The 23,274-nt window shown below is 36.7% G+C and overlaps 2 protein-coding genes across 6 annotated transcripts in view; one reads left to right on the top strand and one right to left on the bottom strand.

Annotated features, from left to right (window-relative positions):
• LOC149500618 (waprin-like protein) overlaps positions 1 to 23,274 on the bottom strand; it is a 337,771-nt gene that overhangs the window by 3,951 nt on the left and 310,546 nt on the right. The window contains exon 1 of one of the 2 annotated variants that reach the window (XM_089735909.1): positions 9,484 to 9,571. The exons of the other annotated variant lie outside the window; for it this stretch is intronic. Within the exon in view, the coding sequence (XP_089592035.1) occupies positions 9,484 to 9,487 (4 nt within the window). The 5' untranslated portion in view covers positions 9,488 to 9,571. Of the gene's footprint in view, positions 1 to 9,483; positions 9,572 to 23,274 lie in introns of those variants that run through there. 2 annotated transcript variants of the gene reach the window in all.
• The window catches only part of scra (anillin, actin binding protein), a 75,252-nt gene continuing 63,663 nt past the window's right edge, over positions 11,686 to 23,274 (top strand). For 3 of the 4 annotated variants that reach the window (XM_089735856.1, XM_089735853.1, XM_089735854.1), the window contains exons 1-6: positions 11,686 to 11,920; positions 12,004 to 12,490; positions 15,104 to 15,223; positions 15,942 to 16,129; positions 17,675 to 17,803; positions 18,914 to 18,997. In XM_089735856.1, coding sequence (XP_089591982.1) covers positions 11,903 to 11,920; positions 12,004 to 12,490; positions 15,104 to 15,223; positions 15,942 to 16,129; positions 17,675 to 17,803; positions 18,914 to 18,997 — 1,026 coding nt within the window. In that variant the 5' untranslated portion in view covers positions 11,686 to 11,902. The remainder of the gene's footprint in view (positions 11,921 to 12,003; positions 12,491 to 15,103; positions 15,224 to 15,941; positions 16,130 to 17,674; positions 17,804 to 18,913; positions 18,998 to 23,274) is intronic. The other variant, XM_089735855.1, reaches the window with a different exon arrangement.

The following is a 23,274-nucleotide window of genomic DNA, read 5'->3' as shown; positions in this document are numbered from 1 at the left end:
TAGAATATGCCTGTACTCTTAGTGTGAGTTTTTAATGGTCTCGATAGCGTAAAAGTTAACTCAAATTTGTATGCAGTTGGAACAGCGCCCCTAGGGGCAAACGTTCGAACTTCATACAAATTTGAGATAACTTTTTTTTTACTACCTATGCTGATAGTCTTGAGAGGCTATATCAGCTTCTCCTTGACGTGTAGGTGAGCTCACGGGGCTCAAGCCGGGTGTGTTGCTAACACTGACCCTAGCAAGAGCAGTGCTTCGCAGAGTCTACCACCGGATCGGAAACGTGACCCACTGAGAAGATCCAGCGAGAAACTCAGTGGGCTGTGTCTGTTTGTTAATTCGCTCGAGTCCTTCGTCGCAAGCAACGGGTTCGACGAGGACGGTGACAGAGGAGTTAACTTTTACGCTATTGAGAACGTTAAAAAACTCGCACTAAGGACTCTGATTTCAGTAGGAATCCTGTCAATCGAATAGTTTCTAAAAATAGCAACCAAGTTCATTTCTCCAGTCGCGTAAAACAAGCTTTAGGTTATTTTATTGTTATTGTTTTGTGTTTTATGGGTTTGTCGCTGTCAAGTCGTGAGTTTTTATTTAAATTTATTTTGCCATCTTTCTACCACTGGAGTTTTGGCCCTGCCCGAAAAAAAAAAAAAACGGTGCCAACATTTAGGTGTTTGATGTCTATGGGCTCCGGTAACACCAGGTGGGAAGTGAGCTCGTCCACCAATCTAAATTTATCTTCTATCTATCTATATATATAAAAATGAATTGCTGTTCGTTAGTCTCGCTAAAACTGGAGAACGGCTGGACCGATTTGGCTAATTTTGGTCTTGAATTATTTGTGGAAGTCCAGAGAAGGTTTAAAATGTAGATAAATATGAAAATGTTCGGATTAAATGTGTCCCCCGTCGGTCTTTTATTTTCGATTGAGGCACTATGAAGTCTGCCGGGTCAGCTAGTAATAAATGAAAATGTCGCTTTTAAGGCGGAGACAGTATTCAGGTTCCATTGTCTGAGGGCTCAGTGATCATCTAATCCACTGAGTTTCACACGGTATCTTCTCAATGGGTCGCGATTCTGATTCTGTATTATTGAGCGTAGCACTGCTCTTGCTAGGGTAGATGTTAGCAATTTTTTTCAGGCTGAGCCCCGTGAGATCTTCCACCAGTAAGGATGAAGCCAGAACAGCACGTCGAGACTACTCGCGGGCAGGTAGGAAATTCAATAATTGTAAAATTCAATACTTTAACTTTAACAAAAACCGACTTCAAATAGAAAAAAAAAGATATTCCAAAACAAATTAACGTACACTAAAAACAATAATCATCGAAATCGGTTGGCGTGATATCGAGATATTGAGTTATTCATCTATTGTCTCATGGATACCATTATCAGAACTGGACGTCAGCTTTCTAATAAAAAAAGAATCATCAAAATCGATTCACACAGTAAAAAGTTATGAGGTAACAAACATAAAAAAACCATAGACTCGAATTGAGGACCTTCCCCTCTTTTGAAGTCTGTTGAAAAGGAGATGAATCGTGACTTGAATCAAGTCGATACAATATCTACGTAGCTTTTAATGTCTTCCAAAGTAATCAGTAATTAAACTAGCATTTATGTATTGTTGGTTCACATTGTCGATGACTTTTGATTGAGCCATAAGGAAAACTAACGTAAATCCCCCAGTAAGAATGCACTTCAGATATGATGAAACACGACATTATGTTATGTTACCTAGATTGACACGGGTCGTACATACATATCGACACTTGAAAGGCAAACGTGACTAAGCGACAATAACTGCTTTGTACATAAATGATAGGCAATAACCATATTCGATGTGGAAAAAATATATACCTAGTCAGGTCATAAATTCTGTCACATGTTTAATGTAAAATAATTGAAACAAGTTTATTCATTATGTAACCATTCATATACCAAAATGAACTTAACAAAACAGATTTTTATGACACTAAAGTTTATTCAAAATGACCTCCGTGATTTTGAATACAGGCCTTCAATCTGCGCGGCCAGTCGTCTATCGCAGCACGAACGAGGTCCATGTCAATATCGGCGGCTGCCTTAATCAAGGATGTCTTGAGTGACTCCAAATTGGGATGAGGCTTTGAGCACGCCTTTTCCTCCAAGTGTTGCCATATCTTGTAATCTAACGGATTCAAATCTGGACTGGAGGAAGGCCAGTCTTCGTGCCGGATGAAGTCGATTTCACGCGCCGCCAGCCAGTCTTGTGTGCTCTTCGCTCTATGAGCTGGCGCCGAATCTTGTTGGAATACCCAGTGCCTGTTATTGAACATGGTATGAGAAACAGGTTCCACAAGGTTCGTCAGGACTGTATTTTGATACACAACTGCATTCGTTTTTACACCTTTCTCACAAAAATGTACCTCTGTTAAGCCCCAATAAGAAACTCCCAACCATACCATGAGCGAGGATGGAAAATGACCTCGTTGGACATGCGGAATACGGTTGCTCGCTTCTTCACTACTGTGTGCGTACACCTTATCATTTTTTTAGTTGTAGCTCTCTTCTACGGTAGAAATTTTTTCATCCGAAAAAATAATTTCCCGATATTTTTTTCCCGCGTACCGCTTCAACAAAGCGCGGCGTCTCTTCAGTCTCAGGTCCATTAGACGAGCATTCAAACGATGTCCTGTTTTTCTTCGATATGCCCGAAGCCCTAAGTCTTAATTTAACACCCTTTTCACCGTGGTTCTGCTTAACCCCATCTGAAGGGCCAACAGTTTCTGCTTACGTTTGGGATTTCTTTGAATTCGCGCCTTCACAGCTTTTATCACTGCTGGAGTCCTAACAGACCGAGGGCGACCACTTCTTGACCTGTCATCTACACTAGAGTCTTCATTGTATCGTTTGATGGTACGATAAATGAATCTTTTGGTTATATTCAAATTTTTCAGTATGTAAAAAATTTGAATTGGCGCGTAACCGCAACGATGCAACGCAATAACTGCAACACGCTCTTCTTTAAGCGTCCACTCCATATTTAAAAATGAGTAAAATTCTAAAAGTATACATTTTTATTTTCATGAACAATTCGAAATTCGAATTCAATAAACTTTTTTGTGGCCAGCATTCTAAAAGAAAAGTTTTTACTGTGTGACAATACTTATGACCTGACTAGGTATATCTAGGTCTATTAAAATCATTTCAATCCTACAGCTAGATTCGTTAAAATAGATTTTTTTTAGGTATTTTTCAGGTATATTTTATGTATATTTTATTTCAGGTAACGGCCGTCTGGTGTAGTGGTAAGTGACATGGTCACTACACAAGGGGGTCGCGGGTTCGAATCCCGCCAAGGGAGGATATTTGTATGATAAATATAAATGTTTTTTCCAGGGTTATGGATGTATCTTAAATATATGTATGTGTATAATAAAAATCTTACATTTATTTCCGTTATCTGGTACCTGTAACACAAGTTCTTTACGAACTTACCACGGGACCAGTTAACGTGGCGTGATTGTTAGTAAATATTTATTTATTATTTATTTATTTTAAATTAATTTCAACTTTAAATTAGTCACGCAAGTTCACAAATTGTCGCTTAGTCACGTTTGCCTTTCAAGCGTCGATGTGTATGGGCATAAACTTACCGCCATTATTGTCAATAATAAACATGATTTACTAACCTAATCTATCTTATTATTCATTTGTTATTAGGTAGTAACATGAAATCTTCCATATTTAATATTTAGTAGATACTGTTTTGATGTGAAAATGTCCAGATCATGTTTAATGTTTAATTCATTGTCTAAAAACATAAATAACTGTCAAAAATCTCAAATATTAATACATAATAAATTATGTTATAATTTACATGAATACTTTGAAGAAGTATTACAATTATTACAAATAAGGTTGTTAGCGCCATATATTAACAGTCTGGTTAATGATAATATTTGTTTATATTACTTAAGACTAATTTATGTAAAATAAATTCATGTCAGAATCATGTAACCTTCAATAAAATAATTATTGTGAATATTAAGCTATACTTCATGGATTGTTTCGCTGTAATTCAATTTATTTGTATAAAAGAAATTGTAGTTGCTATAATTATCTCAAAATGGCCGATTTTGTATACATTAGGATAGTGCTTTTTGTAATATTCACGCAATGTTCTGAAACGTTTCATAGAATGGCTTTATATTTTCGTTGTTAATAGACCTTACGTGTAAAAATTCTGCAGAGACTTGTTATTTTCACAATTATGGATTTTTCAAAATTTTTATTGCTTAGAGGGTTGGACGAGCTCACAGCCCACCTGATGTTAAGTGGTTACTGGAGCCCATAGACATCTACAACGTAAATGCGCCACCCACCTTGAGATATAAATTCTAAGGTCTCAAGTATAGTTACAACGGCTGCCCGACCCTTCAAACCAAAACGTATTACTGCTTCACGACAGGAAAAGGCAGGGCAGTGGTACCTACCCACGCGGACTCACAAGAGGTCCTACCCACGCGGACTCACAAGAGGTCCTACCACCAGTAATTACGCAAATTATAATTTTGCGGGTTTGATTTTTATTACACGATGTTATTCCTTCACCGTAGAAGTCAATCGTGAATATTTGTTGAGTACACGTATTTCATTAAAAAAATTTGTACCCCGCCTGGGATTCGAACACCGGTGCATCACTTCAACACGAATGCACCGGACGTCTTACCGTTTAGGTCACGACGACTTCAAAACGGTCGTGTGTGTTTACAGTTTTATTGTTTTCTAATATCAGGAAAACAATCTGTTTACTTACAAAAACCACAACATTACGTTGACTGACTGCCAACACACATTATTTATGCTTAGGTATGATTCGTCACGCATTTGCTGGTGCGTGTTTTTAGCCGACTTCAAAAAAAGTGAGGAGATTCTCAATTCCATTGCTTTTTTTGTGAGTCACCTTCGAACTTTTATAGGTGAAACGATTTGGTCCCATTTAATCTTTATCAAGATTTGAGTAATGGTTTTTCAACTGTTCTTAATAATGTATGTTGAGATGACGGCTGATAGAAGAGAATGGAAGAGAAAAATTAGCTACCTACCCCACCAGGTGCCTACCCCACCTAGTGGGATAAGGTGGAGAAAAAGAAGAAGAAGTTTAATTGACTTCAATTACATAGATCACGCTTCATTTTATTTTGTTGAAGCTAGTTTTTGTTTATTTTTGTACTAGCTTTTGCCCGCGACTCCGTCCGCGTGCAATAGTTACTTTGGCATAACACTAAAGATTACCCTCACTTCATTTACGTAGAAAGTGAAAATATTTTTGAATTATAGAATGTTGCTATGAATGCTACTATAGAATGATGCTATGAATGCTATTTAAGCTCCTATTTTGAAACATTCTTTATTGGTGCTCCACTTGTATTGTCTTACCGTGTTATATAAGCCTTCCTCAATAAAGGGGTTATCTAACACTGAAATATTTTTTCAAATCGGACCAGTAGTTTCTGAGATTAGCACGTTCAAACAAACAAAGTCTTCAGCTTTATAATATTACTAGCTGACCCGGCAAACTTCGTAGTGCCTCAATTTATAAATAAAAGACCTAAGCTTTTGTATAAAATAAACTTAAAACAAACAAAAGGAATCCGCCCGAAGGAGGACACATCAAAGGAAAAACAAAATTGTTATTTTTATTTAATTTCGAGTACTTTCATATTTATCTACCTTTTAAACATTCTCTGGACTTCCACAAATAATTCGAGACCAAAATTAGCCAAATCGGTCCAGCCGTTCTCGAGTTTTAGCGAGACTAACGAACAGCAATTCATTTTTATATATATAGATAAAGATAGATACAGGTGTAGATTATTAAGCCTGATTTTGTCGTTACAGTTGGCATTGTAGGAAAAGCTTATGTCATAGTACCGTCAATGAACTACAAGTAAATCGCGAATCAGTTTCATAGATAAACGGCCGTCTGGTGTAGTGGTAAGTGACATGGTCACTACACAGGGTGGTCGCGGGTTCGAATCCCGCCAAGGGAAGATATTTCTATGATAAATATAAATGTCTTTTCCAGGGTTATGGATGTATATTAAATATGTGTATGTGTATAATAAAACTATTACATTTATTTCCGTTATCTGGTGCCTGTAACACAAGTTCTTTACGAACTTATCACGGGACCAGTTAACGTGGCGTGATTGTTAGTAAATATTTATTTATATTTATTTAAATGATTTCGTACACAGCGACACTCACAACAGAACGTGACCGAGAATCAGTAAAGATTTTGGTTGCGCTATGCGGTTGGTAGACCAAAATTGTAACGGTCATCTATTACAAAAATGAGTGGACTGTATTTGCGTTGTTTAACTATGACACTTTCTCGGGCCGTGGCGGGAAGAAACAAAGGAACACAACCCGAGGGAAATTGTGAAGGAAAACGCCGTACCTGGAGACGATGGAGTCGTCCGAATCACGGCTGCTAGAAGTGCTTGAAGCCAGTTGGTGTATCTTCTATCTTGCACGACACTGTGATACACTGACACTAATATTGTATAAGAATAAAGTCTTAGGCCATTTCAATAATTAAATCACAAAATAACTGCTTTCTGTAATGCGGAGCGCGCGCTAGGTAACCGCCATATTTTTTTTTTCCTTTTTTTTTGTGTGCCCGCGTCGCTCGTACTAGCACTACTAGCCAATCCAGGGCGCGGGGGATGGGTGAGGAAGGGGAAGGGAAAAGTGTCATAGCTGCCATATTATCATAGATTATACACTTAATATATTTGAGAATATTATTATAAAAACATCTATCTACAAATCTGTTATGACGCTGGCGCAACCAGATTTATTTATAGCTTGAAGAACAACGCAAATTATCATTCTCGTTTGAGTACAATTCCCTTAATGGCTTAACTAATTTAAGCTGCGTTTTTCTAATTTAGATAAATAAGTCTGGAAAAACCATTGACGTTTTCAACCGACTCCAAAGAGCGGGTTCTCAATTCAGATCGTTCTGTTTTCTTGGTCTTTGACGTGTAAGGTATTTTTTACCTAACTATCCGCTGGTAGCCTAAGGGAATATTCCAACACGCACGGACCGGTAGGTGAGCTACCGGGCTCAATCTGAGAGAATTTGCTAACACTAGCCCTAGCAAGAGCAGTGTTTCGCAGAATCTACCTCCGAATCTGGTGGTAGGACCTCTTGTGACTCCGCGCGGGTAGATACCACCGCCCTGCCTATTTCTGCCGTGAAGCAGTAATGCGTTTCGGTCTTAAGGGTAGGGCAGCCGTTGTAACTATACTGAGATCTTAGAACTTATATCTCAAGGTGGGTGGCGCATTTATGTTGTAGATGTGTATGGGCTCCAGTAACCACTTAACATCAGGTGGGCTGTGAGCTCGTCCACCCACCTAAGCAAAAAAAAAATTCGGAATCGCGACCTATTGAGAAGATCCGGCGGGAAACTCAGTGGGTTTTGTTTATGGGTTAGTTCGCTCGTCGAACTCTTCTCTGCTTGAAGAGTCTAGAAGCACTGAGAGTGGATCCGGGGATCTGACAAGACATGTTTCTAGCAACTACGACTTTGCGTTGCTCCGTCGCCTGAGTGGGATGTGATGAAAGATATAAAAACGACGAATTCTACCTATGCGTCTACTGGTCAGAATCATTCATTGAAACGTTCGTTTTAAAATCAGCAGATCTCACATTCTTCCTATCCGATAAAAGCGTTTCTTATCAAATTAATTAATCTATATTACGAAAATTGCGCGGACGGAGGAGTATGAAATTTCCCACACCTAGAGAGAATATAGAGAACGAGAGCAGAATGTTAATATTTTTTTAAATTATGCCTAAAAATACATAAATTCAATAAATAAAAACATTAAACACACTATGTTTTTAACACACACATGCATGCATACTATTGGTTTATTGTCAAAATTTTCTTATTGCTTATAACTAGTCAGGTCATAAGTATTGTCACACAGTAAAAACTTTTATTTTAGAATGCTGGCCACAAAAAAGTTTATTGAATTCGAATTTCGAATTGTTCATGAAAATAAAAATGTATACTTTTAGAATTTTACTCATTTTTAAATATGGAGTGGACGCTTAAAGAAGACCGTGTTGCAGTTATTGCGTTGCATCGTTGCGGTTACGCGCCAATTCAAATTTTTAACATACTGAAAATTTTGAATATACCCAAAAGATTGATTTATCGTACCATCAAACGATACAATGAAGACTCTAGTGTAGATGACAGGTCAAGAAGTGGTCGCCCTCGGTCTGTTAGGACTCCAGCAATGATAAAAGCTGTGAAGGCGCGAATTCAAAGAAATCCCAAACGTAAGCAGAAACTGTTGGCCCTTCAGATGGGGTTAAGCAGAACCACGGTGAAAAGGGTGTTAAATGAAGACTTAGGGCTTCGGGCATATCGAAGAAAAACAGGACATCGTTTGAAAGCTCGTCTAATGGACCTGAGACTGAAGAGATGCCGCGCTTTGTTGAAGCGGTACGCGGGAAAAAAATATCGGGAAATTCTTTTTTCGGATGAAAAAATTTTTACCGTAGAAGAGAGCTACAACAAGCAAAATGATAAGGTGTACGCACACAGTAGTGAAGAAGCGAGCAACCGTATTCCGCGTTTCCAACGAGGTCATTTTCCATCCTCGCTCATGGTATGGTTGGGAGTTTCTTATTGGGGCTTAACAGAGGTACATTTTTGTGAGAAAGGTGTAAAAACGAATGCAGTTGTGTATCAAAATACAGTCCTGACGAACCTTGTGGAACCTGTTTCTCATACCATGTTCAATAACAGGTACTGGGTATTCCAACAAGATTCGGCGCCAGCTCATAGAGCGAAGAGCACACAAGACTGGCTGGCGGCGCGTGAAATCGACTTCATCCGGCACGAAGACTGGGCCTCCTCCAGTCCAGATTTGAATCCGTTAGATTACAAGATATGGCAACACTTGGAGGAAAAGGCGTGCTCAAAGCCTCATCCCAATTTGGAGTCACTCAAGACACCCTTGATTAAGGCAGCCGCCGATATTGACATGGACCTCGTTCGTGCTGCGATAGACGACTGGCCGCGCAGATTGAAGGCCCGTATTCAAAAGCACGGAGGTCATTTTGAATAAACTTTAGTGTCATAAGAATCTATGTTTTGTTAAGTTCATTTTGGTATCTGAATGGTTACATAATGAATAAACTTGTTTCAATTATTTTACATTAAACATGTGACAGAATTTATGACCTGACTAGGTATAGTCTGTGGTCAAATTGAAAATATATTAAATATTTTTTGTCTTTTTTTAATATTTGTCTTAAGTGTAGTCTTAGCGAAAACTGTGATAATAGAAGTATAATAAATAGTCTTTGACAATAGAATCACAATAGTGTACAAACTTATAATTTCAATTAATTATAGTCGAATTTCGATTACCGGGGGACCACTAGTAACTATATAAAATACATACCCATTTTGTTTTGTTTTTTGATCACAGAACACTTAACACTTCAACTGCTCGATGCAGACTGAGCCTCACTGAGTGATTCAATTTAATATGATCATAAGATCGCAGGCAATGGTCATATTGTGTTGTGGTAATACTCACATATCGAACAGAGATGCATTCAGTATTTGTGGATCCAGTTTTGTTTTTTCCGCACTAGATAAATTGAATCTCATTTAATTTGTCCCTCAGAAGACACGAGTCTGGACTTTCACCATCGAGAAAGATCGATTTGTAGTTTTGGAGGGGAGAGGCTCTAATATTCAAACCTCAAACGTCGAGCAGTATAGTTACAGATATCGTTTTCAATTCAAGGCTAAATTATTATTTTATATCACGTACACTTAAAGCACATCTGGCACATTGCCAATAATAAAATATGTATCCATTTGCAATCATCATCTTCATCTGTATCTATAGAACAATAATGTATCGCCTGTAATGTGGCAATGTGGTACTTTTTTTTACCTTTACCTGAATACGTTCCTGTGCGTCACGGTAAATCCCACAAGTACCTACTTCGAACTTGTTCATCGTATTAAAGTAAACTTGTTCAAACTGTTACGTGTTTACGTAAGCATTACTACCTATATGTCTTTATGCGATATTCGAACTTATAGTACCTACTAAATGACAGGAATACCTACCTACTACTACGATTACGTGACAAAACGTCCTTCACACTCTTAAGAGAGTGGTATTGATCATCATGTTCCGTTAGTGGAGGCAGATCTAATGCCCCGCCATCTGTCTTTGTTAAGGCCATTCTGCTGTACTCATTTAAGAGGTCTCCGACTTTGGTCCTAATTTAGTCGGTCGATCGAATTGGAAAACTTCTACGCGATTGTAAGCCGTGCCATAAGTAGTAATACGAATCAGTAAAGTTTACAAGTTTAATTTTTTTATTGGACAATTTTTTTTTCGTTCGTGGAATTCTTTTTTTGACGATAATTCTAATATACCGTATATAATTATTTTATATAATATTTGTTTAGTTCTTCAATTAACGAGCGTTAGGTTAGGTTTATTGCGTTTGAAATAACAAGATAACGTTTTGATGTTATTTGCAAACTATCGAGAAACGAGATTAGTAAATTGCGTGACCTATCGAATTATCAAGTCGCGTGCAGTATAATACAGTCCAGAATTTATTAAGAACTCTGCAAAGAGTTCGACCTGCAACCTAACCCATGCGTCAGCCCGCTGAATTTTCGCCGGATCTTCTCAGCGGGTCGCGATTCCGATCCGGTAGTAGATTCATTCGCGAAACAGTTGCCCTTGAGTTGTTAGGTCTCCTTTGGAGGCGTTCGGGCAGCTGTTAGAAAATCCCACCCCTCCTGGCTGGGCCCACGCTTGCCCACCTGTTCTGGTGAAGCTGGAAAGACCTCTGGGTCGCCAGTAACACATCATTCATAAAAAAAAAACATATATTCAGGCGGACAAAACATTCCCTGCTCCTTGGTTTCCCGTAACCACTTACGACCACTTGGTTTCTAATAGTTCATTCGTGCACACGTGTTAAATTTATTTATAATAATTATATTTTATAGGTATGTAATTATTATCTACTGACATATTCAATTTCATTAATCTAAATGGATGGCCAACAAGGATTGGTACCAGAGCTCCTACACTACAACACATCACCTTGAAACATAAGATCGAAGTCCCAATTGTATTGTTATGTCGGAACAATAAACAGAAAATAGGCAAACGACTCTTTTCTTGTCATGTCGGTAGAACTGAATACCAGTGAGGCTTGTGATAATAATAATTATGTATGAAAAAGTAATTCGAAAAAAAAAGTCTGGCTTAAAAATTTGGAAAAGTGGTTATTGACCTTCCGGAATAAAAAACCAATGCTTAAAAATGAAATTAATCACGTTAAAATTGTCAAATTTTAGAATGTTTGTAGAACATTGATGAAAGGAAAATTGTTTATTTGACTGCCATCTATTGTCATAGAGAAAAAACTAAAGTTTTACTCAAAGTAAAAGAGATGGCAGACCACATTTATGGTGAAATTCGAATCTTAAAATTTTTCAACCATTATGCTATTGCATCCAATTATTTTATACTTATCGGTTCTAAAAGTATGTGTTTTCTATTTGGAAAAAAATATGATATAGCAATCTGTTGCTGTTTAATTTCATGTCTAAATTGATCGCACTTGACCAATAACAGCGACGCCTACCGGAAAAATATAGAGAACTATTTAAAATTCAGTTTGTATTTGACACACTTGTAACGGGTTGTTTACTGATTGCTTAATTTTGAATTTTGTTGAAATTGTACGTAAATTACGTATATAGGTCAAATTAATCGTGGAAAACAAACAATGTTGATTGTGTGAACAGTGTTTTTTGATTAAAGATTTAATAAAATGGATCCTTTCACTCAGGTATGTTTCGGCAGTAATATCCAGTTTAACGGTTTCCTGTTTCAAAAGGTCGCCTCTAATTAACATTATCTGATAATTTTCAGCGTATGTTAGAGAGAGCGCGTGCTAGACAAGAGAAAATCGACCAAAAACTCGCAAACTCTGGACAAACGGTTCCGAAGAGGAAACCACTAGCAGAGAATCTCTGCGTCTCTAAATCTGTTTCGGCACCTGCAAAGTCTCCTATTAAACCTGCTCGCGAGTCAATTACTTCGCCGAGGAAGTCTCTCAAAGCTGAAACACCTGTAAAATCTGGGCCGAAAAGGAATAGTACACAAAAATCTGACCAAACTCTTGTTACCTCGCCGTTAAGACCTCGAAACGACGTAATTGTCACAAAAAAAGAGTTTAAAAGCCCACGAAAAGGTAGTCTGACCAGGCGTAACTCCGATGTGTCAGTGGAGATCAACATTTCACACAGAAACGATATACAGATCGAGGTGCAGGTTGAAGAGAGAGACACTCCCATAAGTGTGGTTTATGACTCGCAGGCGGATAGACAAAGTAGTGTAGTCATCAAGGAGATTGAAGGTTGGTGTGGTATTTCTTTACAATTACACATATTACATACTAGATTATGCCTCTTGCCTGAATGAAGTACTGTCTTGAGTGGTCGGTCCTTTGATATATTAATGTATGAGACCTTCTCTAAATTGTTAATAACTATGTCTTTAAGAAGGCTAAAGGTGGGCTAGTTAGTACCAATTAGAGATACTTTAGTCTCCCAAATTAAAATCAACCATTACAACATAACAAACAAATGTGAAATATGGATATTTAATCTCTAAATTAAATACACAATGAATATTATATCTCAAAAATCAATATAAATTGAATTTACATCAGGCAATGCCTTGATTATGTCCCTAGCTTTGCTAAGGTCCACAGATGACAATAACCACTCACTATTAGGTGGTATGGTACGGCTACAGTAGATATAAAAAAGTATATTTGATCTCCATAGTCTGAAAATGTACTAAAGTATAATTAATTAATTTTAAAGTTACTACTTTTGTGTATATAGAAAATATTACGAAATTAACATTTAGTAGGATAAAGTTATTAGTTATTTAAGTGTTATTTACATAGACAGATACCACTGATAATTTATCCAAATGATTTACAAATTTTATAAATACACATCTTAAGTGAGTAAACAAATACTTTCAATTGATAAGAAGTACTTCTCTTTGTGATTTTGACTCAAAATTTTAATAGGTTTAGTTAGTGAACTTGTCTTATTTTTGTAAGATAAAGGCAAGACTGGAGCATCTACAACTAAGCTCAGCACTGGCTCTAGGCCTTGCTGTGAATATACCATAGTTTATTTATTTATTTATTACACTTCATGTAAAATTTACATTGGCGGACTTAATGCCTAAGGCATTCTCCACCAGTCAACCAAAGGTAGTGCAGAGTAAATAGTGGTAGGTGCAATGAAATTTATATTAAATTACAAATACATACCCAAAAAAATATGTTTAAATACATATATCTTTAACATTGTTATATGTTTTTTACCATCACATAATGTTTGAAGGTAGGTCTCAATTTTCACATAAGCATTTATTGCCCCTACCTATTTGCTGGTAGTCTAAGAGGCTATTCCAGCTATGCCTGGATCGATAGGTGACCTCACAGGCTCAACCTGAGAGAATTTGTTAACACTAGCTCTACCAAAAGTAGCGCTTCGCAATTTTATTTTTTTTATTGCCCTTGTAGGCAGTCGAGCATACGGCCCACCTGATGGTGAGTGGTTACCGTTGCCCATGGACTTCAGCAATGCCAGGGGCAGAGCCAAGCCGCTGCCTACCGCTTAATACTCTCCACAAGCCTCGTTTGAAGAAGGACATGAACAATCTACCGCCAGATCGGAATCGTGACTCAATGAGAAGATCCGGCAAGAAACTCAGTGGGCTGACATAAACGTCAGATAGGCTTGTGGTCTTTTAACAAATACATATTTAAAAAAATGCAATACCTTGTAAGGTAGCCAAAGTCCATAGTGACTAAGTGCATGTCATTGACTCTTGTATTTGTTGTATTAGCTATATTACCACAAAGCAATCCTTTGTGTAAACACATTAGCCACTCTTGAACTTCAAAATTATTGAGTAAACACATTAGCTAATAATTTCCATGAAATAGATAATATAGTTTGAAAATCATTGTACTTGGTGTTTTGTTTTCATCAATTTGTCACTATGTTATTGTGTAGTGTTTTTGTTTGATGTAATTCGAGTTTGTTATGTTTTTTTGTAGTGTTGAATGTTTATTTGGGCTAACAAGGTATGTAGGTAATATTAAGAATGTATTAAATATAAATTTTGCTATTTCTGGTACTATATGGCATTATAATTTTAATTTTTTTCTCTTATTTGTGGTTTTATTAAAAACCATTGGTGACCATTTGAAACAGTGGGTTGCTTGTTGGTAATTGACAAACAAGTTATCGTAGTTAGAGACAATATTGTAACCAATGCGGTTAATCCGAGGCGCGTTTATTGATAGTTGAAAAAAAAGACCTTATCACATAATAATATATTATCTAAGTTGCTTATGAGTGATGATAACTACTCATCAAGTGACCCACGACTTGCCTGCCTTCTGAAAGTAAAAATATTTTTTGGAATAAAATGTTATATTTGAGATACAAGTACTTAACTAATTGCTAAAATTAAGAAAACACTAAGTTAAAATAAATATAAATTTAAATATAATATTATAACATTGGTCAAAGTAATGGCAATTTTTTCTATTGAAATAATGTATTTAACATCTATTCATATAATAAACTTCCAATGAAAGAATGAAGAAACAATATAAATTCAAATTTAATTTTAAATTTTTACTGGTTCACCCACCCTTCCTATTTCTGCCGTGAAGCAGTAATGCATTTTGGTTTGAAGGGTGGGGCAGCCGTTGTAACTATACTGAGGCCTTAGAACCACTTAACCAGGTGGGCTGTGAGACTGTCCACACAGTTAAGCAATAAAAAAAAAAAATTGATTCCAATGAGACAATATTATAAATAATGATAACATATCAAAAGCACAACGATCTTGTCTATTTAAAAAATGGTACAGATAAAAATGTTTCATGGATTTCTTAACTTCATACTAAACATTTATGTATTGTTTTCAGAAGACACATCCAAAGAATTGGTCAAGAAGGCTATTGTAATGTCAAACAGCAAAGACGATAAGAGCGGACTCAGACACAACATGAAGTCAAGACTGGACAGACTTGGTAATCTATATTCAGGTATGTTAGTGTATTATTTGTATTGTTTTCATATTACACTAAGGTATTTCTATCCTCCTCCTCAAGTCGTTCCCTAACTAATGAGGATCCTAGCTTCGAACTGCAATGAACTCCTCCACATGTTACGATTTCCGTCCTTTTTCTCTGCCTACTGGTGGTAGGACCTCTTGTAAGTCCGCACGGGTAGATACCACCACACCGCTTGTTTCTGACGTGTAGCAGTAATGCGTTTCGGTTTGAAGGGCGGGGCAGCCGTTGTAACTGAGACCTTAGAGCTTATATCGAAAGGTGGGTGGCGCATTTACGTTGTAGATGTCTATGGGCTCCAGTTACCACTTAACACCAGGTGGGCTGTGCGTTCGTCCACCCATCTAAGCAATAAATAAAAAACCTCTGAGGGTCATGTCAGCTTCGTTGACCGAGTAGGTGAGCTCACGGGGCTCTAACCTGACGAGTTTGTCAAACTAGCCCTACCAAGAGCAGTGCTTCGCAGAATCTACCACCGGATCGGAAACGTAACCACCTGAGAAGATCCGACGAGTAACTCTTTCGTCCTAATGGAGAACTTTAGGCATTGACATTTTGATTTCCTTGACCACCTGGTCAGACCAATATCTAGGAATTCTTCCCTGAAGTCTTTTACTGTCTACATTACATTGTTACAAATGTCACTATATAATCTCTGTATTATTAATTATTTATAATTATTGTCTTCCAGATAAACCAGAGCTCTCTTCGCCTATTCACCGTACGGAGTCGGAGTTCACATCAGCGACGCCGCCTTCGGAGTTCGAAGTGAAAAGTAAACAGACAAAACCACAAGATGGGAAGAAGAAATTTGGTAGACTCGCAGCCCTCGCTGATCAGATTAACACTTGGGAGGATGATTTGACTCATCATAGTTTTGTAAGTGTTCACGGCTTTTAATCTATGATACAAGATTTGTTTGAGCTGATTATTTAAATCCTACTGTTCTAAGTATACCTACTTCTTTTCGCGTTGTGTGAAAGTGTACAATTTCTAAAAATATTCGAAATTGAGTTAATATGCGGAATCATTTGGTATCACCAGTATTTTGCTCATAAATACTGTCAAAAGAGCGTAGTTTAATTTTAGTTGTATTTTTTTTCTTTAATTTACATAATGTAACTGGTAAAAAATTAATTTTGCAAAGATGATTAATATGAAAAATACCACACAAATATCAGAAACACTCTCCTCTAAAATTAGTAAGTTTTGAGATTATACAGTTTTAATGCGAGAAGACGATATAGGCACATCATAGACAGCACAACGTGTGTTGAACAATGCGTTCATCCTCCTTCAATCATGAGGTAAAAGGTACAATTCTTATACAACTGCCTCTCCAAACTGGATAGTATGATTGCTTTATAACTTTATAACAAAATTGATAACTCCACTGCACTGGAATCAGTGTCGTTATATGTGCCTGATGGCTACATGCGCGGATGTATGTGTGGAGGGGTGCGTCGCCAGCGGCCGCTTCTTAGTACTACGCACGCGCGTACGCAGTACACCGCTAACTCCCCGACACATCGTGCTGTCTCGCTACTCAATGGCTTGCTAGCTTATGCTCCGGAAATGGATATATTCCATGATGGTTTGCAGCGATTTATTTTTGTTGTCAGGAATTACTTAAGCTAATTATTAATACCTTACAAATGTTTTGGTTTATACTGTTAATTTGTAAGTAGACTAATTAAATAAATAAATAAATAAATAAATGGCAGAATTTAGTGGAATGGTGGTACCGATTTGTGTGGGTCTAATCGTCTTACCAGTAATACCCGTTACCAGTTACCAGTACATGAAGGAAACTGTATCCCTTTTAACGAAAATTGCGCGGACGGAGAAGTATGAAATTTCCCACACTAATAGAGAATATAGAGAAGGAGTGCAGAATGTTAATATTTTTTTAAATTATGCCTAAAAAATACATTAAATCTATTATTAATCTATAACATTTATTAATTGTCAAACTTTTACTCTTGACGTCTGTGGTCAAATTGAGAATAGATTAAATATTGTTTGTCTTCTATACTAATATTATAAAGAGGAAAGATTTGTTTGTTTGTTTGTTTCGAATAGGTTCCGAAACTACTGGACCGATTTGAAAAATTCTTTTTCCATTAGAAGCCGACATTGTCCCTGATGAACATAGGCTACTTTTTTTATTTTTCTTTTTATTTTATTTTTTTGGTTTCATGTTGGTTTTAATGTTTCCGAAGCGAAGCGAGGGCGGGTCGCTAGTTATTAATATTTTTATATACTGTAGTCTTGGCGAAATTTGTGATTAGAATCATAATAGTGTACAAACTTACAATTTCAATTAATTATAGTCGAATTTCGACTACTGCGGGACAACTAGTATAAATACTAATTTTCTTGTACTGTAAAGAAAATTTAATAGTATCTTCTTTTCTTCTTCAGCAACCAGAGCCTACTAAGAAAACTGCAAACAATTTCAAAAGCAAGAAACTTGAAGATTCCACTCTAGACGTCTCCATACATTCCATAAAGGATATTGACAAGGCTTTGAAAGCTACTCAGAATAAAAAGGTTTGTATATAATTTGTAGTGTTGAAAAATATTAATTAAACTGCCCATCTCCATGTGGGCTATGTAGGTCTCAATATTAGAAACATAATGTATATATTGCCATGTTTGGAATTTTGAAATTGAGTGTTTCTTGCAACGTCTTTTTGTTTGCTTATATAAATATTTTTTGATATGGCGGCACGACACGAGAACCCTCTTGTCGTGGCCGCTGGAAACTACATAACCGATCCTGTAGACCCAATGGTAAACAGTCGACGTCGCCCAAAACACGACATTACGGATCCTCCCGATCCATTAACGGTGCTTTTAGGTACCACAAGCACCGGTCATCGTTCTCGTCGAACCCGTCGCTTGCGACGAAGGGCTCGACGAGCGAATTAACCCACAGACACAGCCCACTGAGTTTCTCGTCGGACCTTCTCAGTGGGTCGCGTTTCCGATCCGGTGGTAGATTCTGCGAAGCACTGCTCTTGCTATGGTCAGTGTTAGCAACACTCCGGTTTGAGCCCCGCGAGCTCACCTACATGTTAGGGCGAAGATGATAAGCCTCTCAAGGCTATCAGCATAGGTAGGAAAAAAATATATGGCTTAAACCAAATAGCCTTTTTTCCCTCTACACGTATATTATTATTCAAACATATTCATCGTCAGAAGGATTGTTACTTTCACTTACTGATTTAGCTGATTCATTGTTTTAACATAAAATACCTTCTGAATCATTCCCCATCCCCAAAAGCATTAAGACGCATCACGAATACAAACTATAATATAAAAAACGAAACACGTAGAAATGTGCATCTTAGTTTCGTTGCAATAAGGTTTATTTTTAGTTGAATACTAGCTGTACCCGTCCGCTTCGCTGGGCATTTAAAATTAACATTATTATTTCTCACTCCCATAAAGATTCTCATCATTAGCGCCCCCACAACTGGTGTAGGGAGTCCCGCATATAAATATTAGCCTATCCATTAAGTGCATGCAATTTTCTACATGGATACCTAGTTTCAAGTCAATCGGATGCACGGTTCAGTAGTTATAACGGAACATCCGTAAAAACCACTGTAGATTTATATATTAGTATAGATTAGTATAGATGACTCGTGTTTTCAGACATCACACTACGCTAGCAACAAAACATCGACGAAGCAGGTGAACGAATGTCAAAGATTGAAAAAGCAAATCGTCGCTGAACTGGTGAGTGCTTAGGATTTAAGTTGCGTACTATTTGAACGATCACAGATGTGAGGTCTGATGTTCATACAGTAATTAGTTTTATTAATATCACTAGCGGCCCGCTCCGGCTCCGTTCGGGTCTTTAACAAAAATTTCAACGATATTTGACGTTGTTTTATTTTTTTAAATAAAAGAACACTTATTGCGGCATAACTATAATAGTTAGACATATGCTGTCGAGACGCTTCTTGTAAATAATAATGTGTTCTACAAAATCGTAGTACATTATATTATTCTGTCATCAATAGTTTTCGCAGGGCACGCGATGTAAAGGATATTTTAGGTAATTTTTTTACACGTTGGATTACATTATTGGAGTTTTAGTAAGGATCCCTAATTTTTTTCAAAAAAGATTACTATGCTGGCCTATGTCACTCTGGAATAGTGTAACTTCCAAACAGTAAAAGAATTTTTCAAATCGGTTCACTAGTTTCGGAGCCTATTCTAGTATATTCATATATTCATTCATACTATTCTGCTGATAGTACATCCGACCTCACAGCTCTGAAGTTATTAAATTTTAATTATTCAATCAGTGTATTTCAGCTTAAGAATTTACATATTACGTACAGAAGTAATGGGAATTTGTGTTTTAAATTTTATTAAAAAAAAAAAAACTTATATGAACACAAAGTTCAATCAAAACAAACGGTAAGTAAACATTTATTTTATATATTGTATTTATGTGTTGATTTTGATATATTTATAATAGATAGCTTGGTATCCACATTAAATATGTTTGTTTGTATGTAACTGAATCTTTGGACGTCATTACCATTGACTCGAAGACTCCGAATTTTCAAGTTAATGCGATGATTTGAAAATTTTAACACGCATTAATTACGATATAATATTAATATCGATGCTTGAAAGGCAAACGTGACTAAGTGACAATGCGTGAACTTTACAGTAGACTAATTTAAACTTGAAATACCTGAAAACAAAATTTATTTTATCGAATCCAGCTTTAGTAGAATCTAGCTAGTAGCTGTAGGATTGAAATGATTTTAATAGACCTAGAAATATAATTTCTTTGCGCATCGAATATGGTTATTGCCTATCATTAATGTACAAAGCAGTTATTGTCGCTTAGTCATGTTTGCCTTTCAAGCGTCGATATTATAAGTTCGCTCCAGCATCCTTAAAAAGAAAGAGATGAAATTGATCGTTAATTACAGTTTGCTTTTTAAGGGAGTGTTTTTTTTTTTTTAAAACTACCTACATATTATTATTTTAAATTTGAAGGTATCTTAAGTCGTAACTAACAACTTTTTCCCATTAGCTATTAACAGAACCTTTAGCTTTCTACGATTGGATGGTGTGGGATCTTTGTTTTTAGTGTTAAGATAAAAGATCGGAGGTCGTACCTAAGATTTGTTTTGGTAAAAAAACTACAAGACAACTAATGTCGGCTCTTAAGTTTTTTTTGTTTTAAAGGGATGTGATAATGACGAAGTTGCACTATAATATACAAAGATTAAACGTTTGTTTGAATGATCGTTTGCGTCACGGATAAGTTAATTCTTGATAGGATATGTATTTTAAAAAAAATCCTACTCAAAAATGTTGTTGTTATAATATATTAGAACTAGATGTGCCGCAGTAGTCGAAATTCGACTATAATTAATTGAAAATATACCTAAGTTTCAACATTATTGTCGTTAAAAACTATAATATTTCTATAATCACAGATTTCGCCAATACTACACTAGACAAATAATAATAATGACAAACAATATTTAATATGTTCTCAATTTGACCGCAGACTTTAAGCAATACCAAAAGTTTGACCATAAACAAAGAATGTATATAATATGTTTTTTTTTTCTTCATTTTTTTATTGCTTAGATGGATGGACGAGCTCACAGTCCGCCTGGTGTTAAGTGGTTACTGGAGCCCATAGACATCTACAACGTAAATGCGCCACCCACCTCGAGATATACCTAAGTTCTAAGATCTCAGTATAGTTACAACGGCTACCCCACCCTTCGAGCCGAAACGCATTACTGCTTCACGGCGGAAATAGGCGGGGTGGTGGTACCTACCCGTGCGGACTCCTAAGAGGTTCCAGTGAGAAATGTGTGTGTGTCAAATACATGGTAGTGTGTGTAATGTTTTTTATTGATTTAATGTATTATTAATGCATAATTAATAAAAATATTAGCATTGTACACTCCTCTATATTCTCTATAAGTTTGGAAAATTTTATACTCCTCCGTCCGTGCGATTTTCGTAAAAAGGAGTTTTTGTTTCAGTTATCAATATATATATATATTGTTACCACTATGCTATTTCGTATTAGACAGACGGATTATTCAACCGCCCAGCATTAAGCTGTTACTAAAGACTTAACGTCTAACGTATATGCTGTTTTTGAGACATTTAAAGTCATTACATTAGTAAAGTGACTGCTCTACCCTTCAGTCATAATAAAACCGACTCCAAAAAACCTATCTAAGATGTAAGCTAAACTAAGATAGTCATTTTAGCTCAGAGATAGAACGTGCAGAGTTGTATCGTCTCTTCCATAAAACTGCCATATGATATCTCTTTATAAGTACTCTACGGGTTTGTTGACTTATCGTTTGTTGAAACTTGGTTTTTCCCCTAGCATTAGCAATGTCCATTGACGATGGTGACCAGTATCCGTTGGGTGGGCCTGATACTCGTCTGCCATCGTTAGCAATAGAACATAATACACAATTTTAACAGAAGAGAAATCGGTTTCGACATAAAAATAGAATCATTAAAATCGTTTCACAGCACACGTAAATTATGTAATACGTCGTGCCCTAAAGGATAAGACGTCCGGTGCATTCGTATCTAGCGTTGCAACCGGTGTTCGAGTCCCGCAGGCGGGTACCAATTTTTCTGATGAAATATGTATTTAACAAATGTTCATCACGATTGACTACCACGGTGAAGAAATAACATCGTGTAATAAAAATCAAACCCGCTAAATTATAATTTGCGTAATTACTGGTGGTAGGACCTCTTGTGAGTCCACACGGGTAGGTACCACCACCCTGCCTATTTCTGCCGTGAAGCATTAATGCGTTTCGGTTTGAAGGGCGGGGCAGCCTTTGTAAGTATACTGAGACCTTAGAACTTATATATCAAGATGGGTGGCGCATTTACGTTGTAGATGTATATGGGCTCCAGTAACCACTTAACACCAGATGGGCTGTGAGATCGTCCAACCATCTAAGCAAAAAATTTTTTAGCATTGGCAACCTTTTTTTAAGTTTTAAGTAACTCTTAAAAAGGTCAATACTGTATCAGGGAAGAGTATTAAAATGGCGGTAGAACAGAATATGAATTTGAATTTAAATTCGACAATGTCAGATTAGATTTTATGTCAAGGTCCTTATAGAATTAACGTCGTCTGATAGTAAATAGATCGTAAAAACGTAACCCATTATGGTGTAGGTAATATATGATAACGATTCGCGCGTGTACGTAGATGGCGCTTGGCCTTTGACTGTATTTCGTATCGTAGACTATAGACATACGAAGAGTGGTGTTAATATTTTATTTTCATTTTTTTTTTACGAAGTTTTGATATGTAGTAAAGCGCGTGGTGGCTCCGTCCACATGAGAGGTCTTATCATATTATATAAGTCATATAATTCGGGAAGTGAAAGACTATTTGTTTTAACTTTACAGGAAAGCTATGTAAAGTTTAAATTTTAGAAAAATATCATACAAAAAAACTTCTCTAGCTGTTTGAATGGTGTAAACTTAATTGCAGTTCAATTAAAAGCGTAGATTGTTGATACTGATACCAAATAAAACGCGCTTTTAATTACAAATATAAATTTTCGCGTACAAAGCTAAATGTCGCGCAAACCAAATCACGTCTCGCCCCTCAATATGGTCGTCGTTATATCTGATCCACATTTCGTTTTCAAAAAACAAATTTTTCATCCGTACCATTCGGTTTTGTAAAATCACCATCGGTGTTCCCCATAACGATGATATATTTCTTTTAAAAGTGCATTAGAAATACTTAGATCGTTGTGAACTCGTATCGATCATCACACGCTTCCCCGGTCACCGTTCTCGTCGAACCCGTCGCTTGCGAAGAAGGGCTCGACGAGTAAATTAACTCTCAGACACAGCCCACTGAGTTTCTCGCCGGGTCTTCTCAGTGGGTCGCGTTTCCGATCCGGTGGTAGATTCTGCGAAGCACGACTCTTGCTAGGGTTCGTGTTAGCATCGTCGTCAGGTTTGAGCCC

The sequence above is a fragment of the Bombyx mandarina genome, chromosome 20, assembly GCF_030267445.1.
Source record: "Bombyx mandarina strain Sakado chromosome 20, ASM3026744v2".
In the NCBI taxonomy this organism is placed as follows: domain Eukaryota; kingdom Metazoa; phylum Arthropoda; class Insecta; order Lepidoptera; family Bombycidae; genus Bombyx; species Bombyx mandarina.
This window is presented reverse-complemented; position numbering and strand designations above follow the sequence as displayed.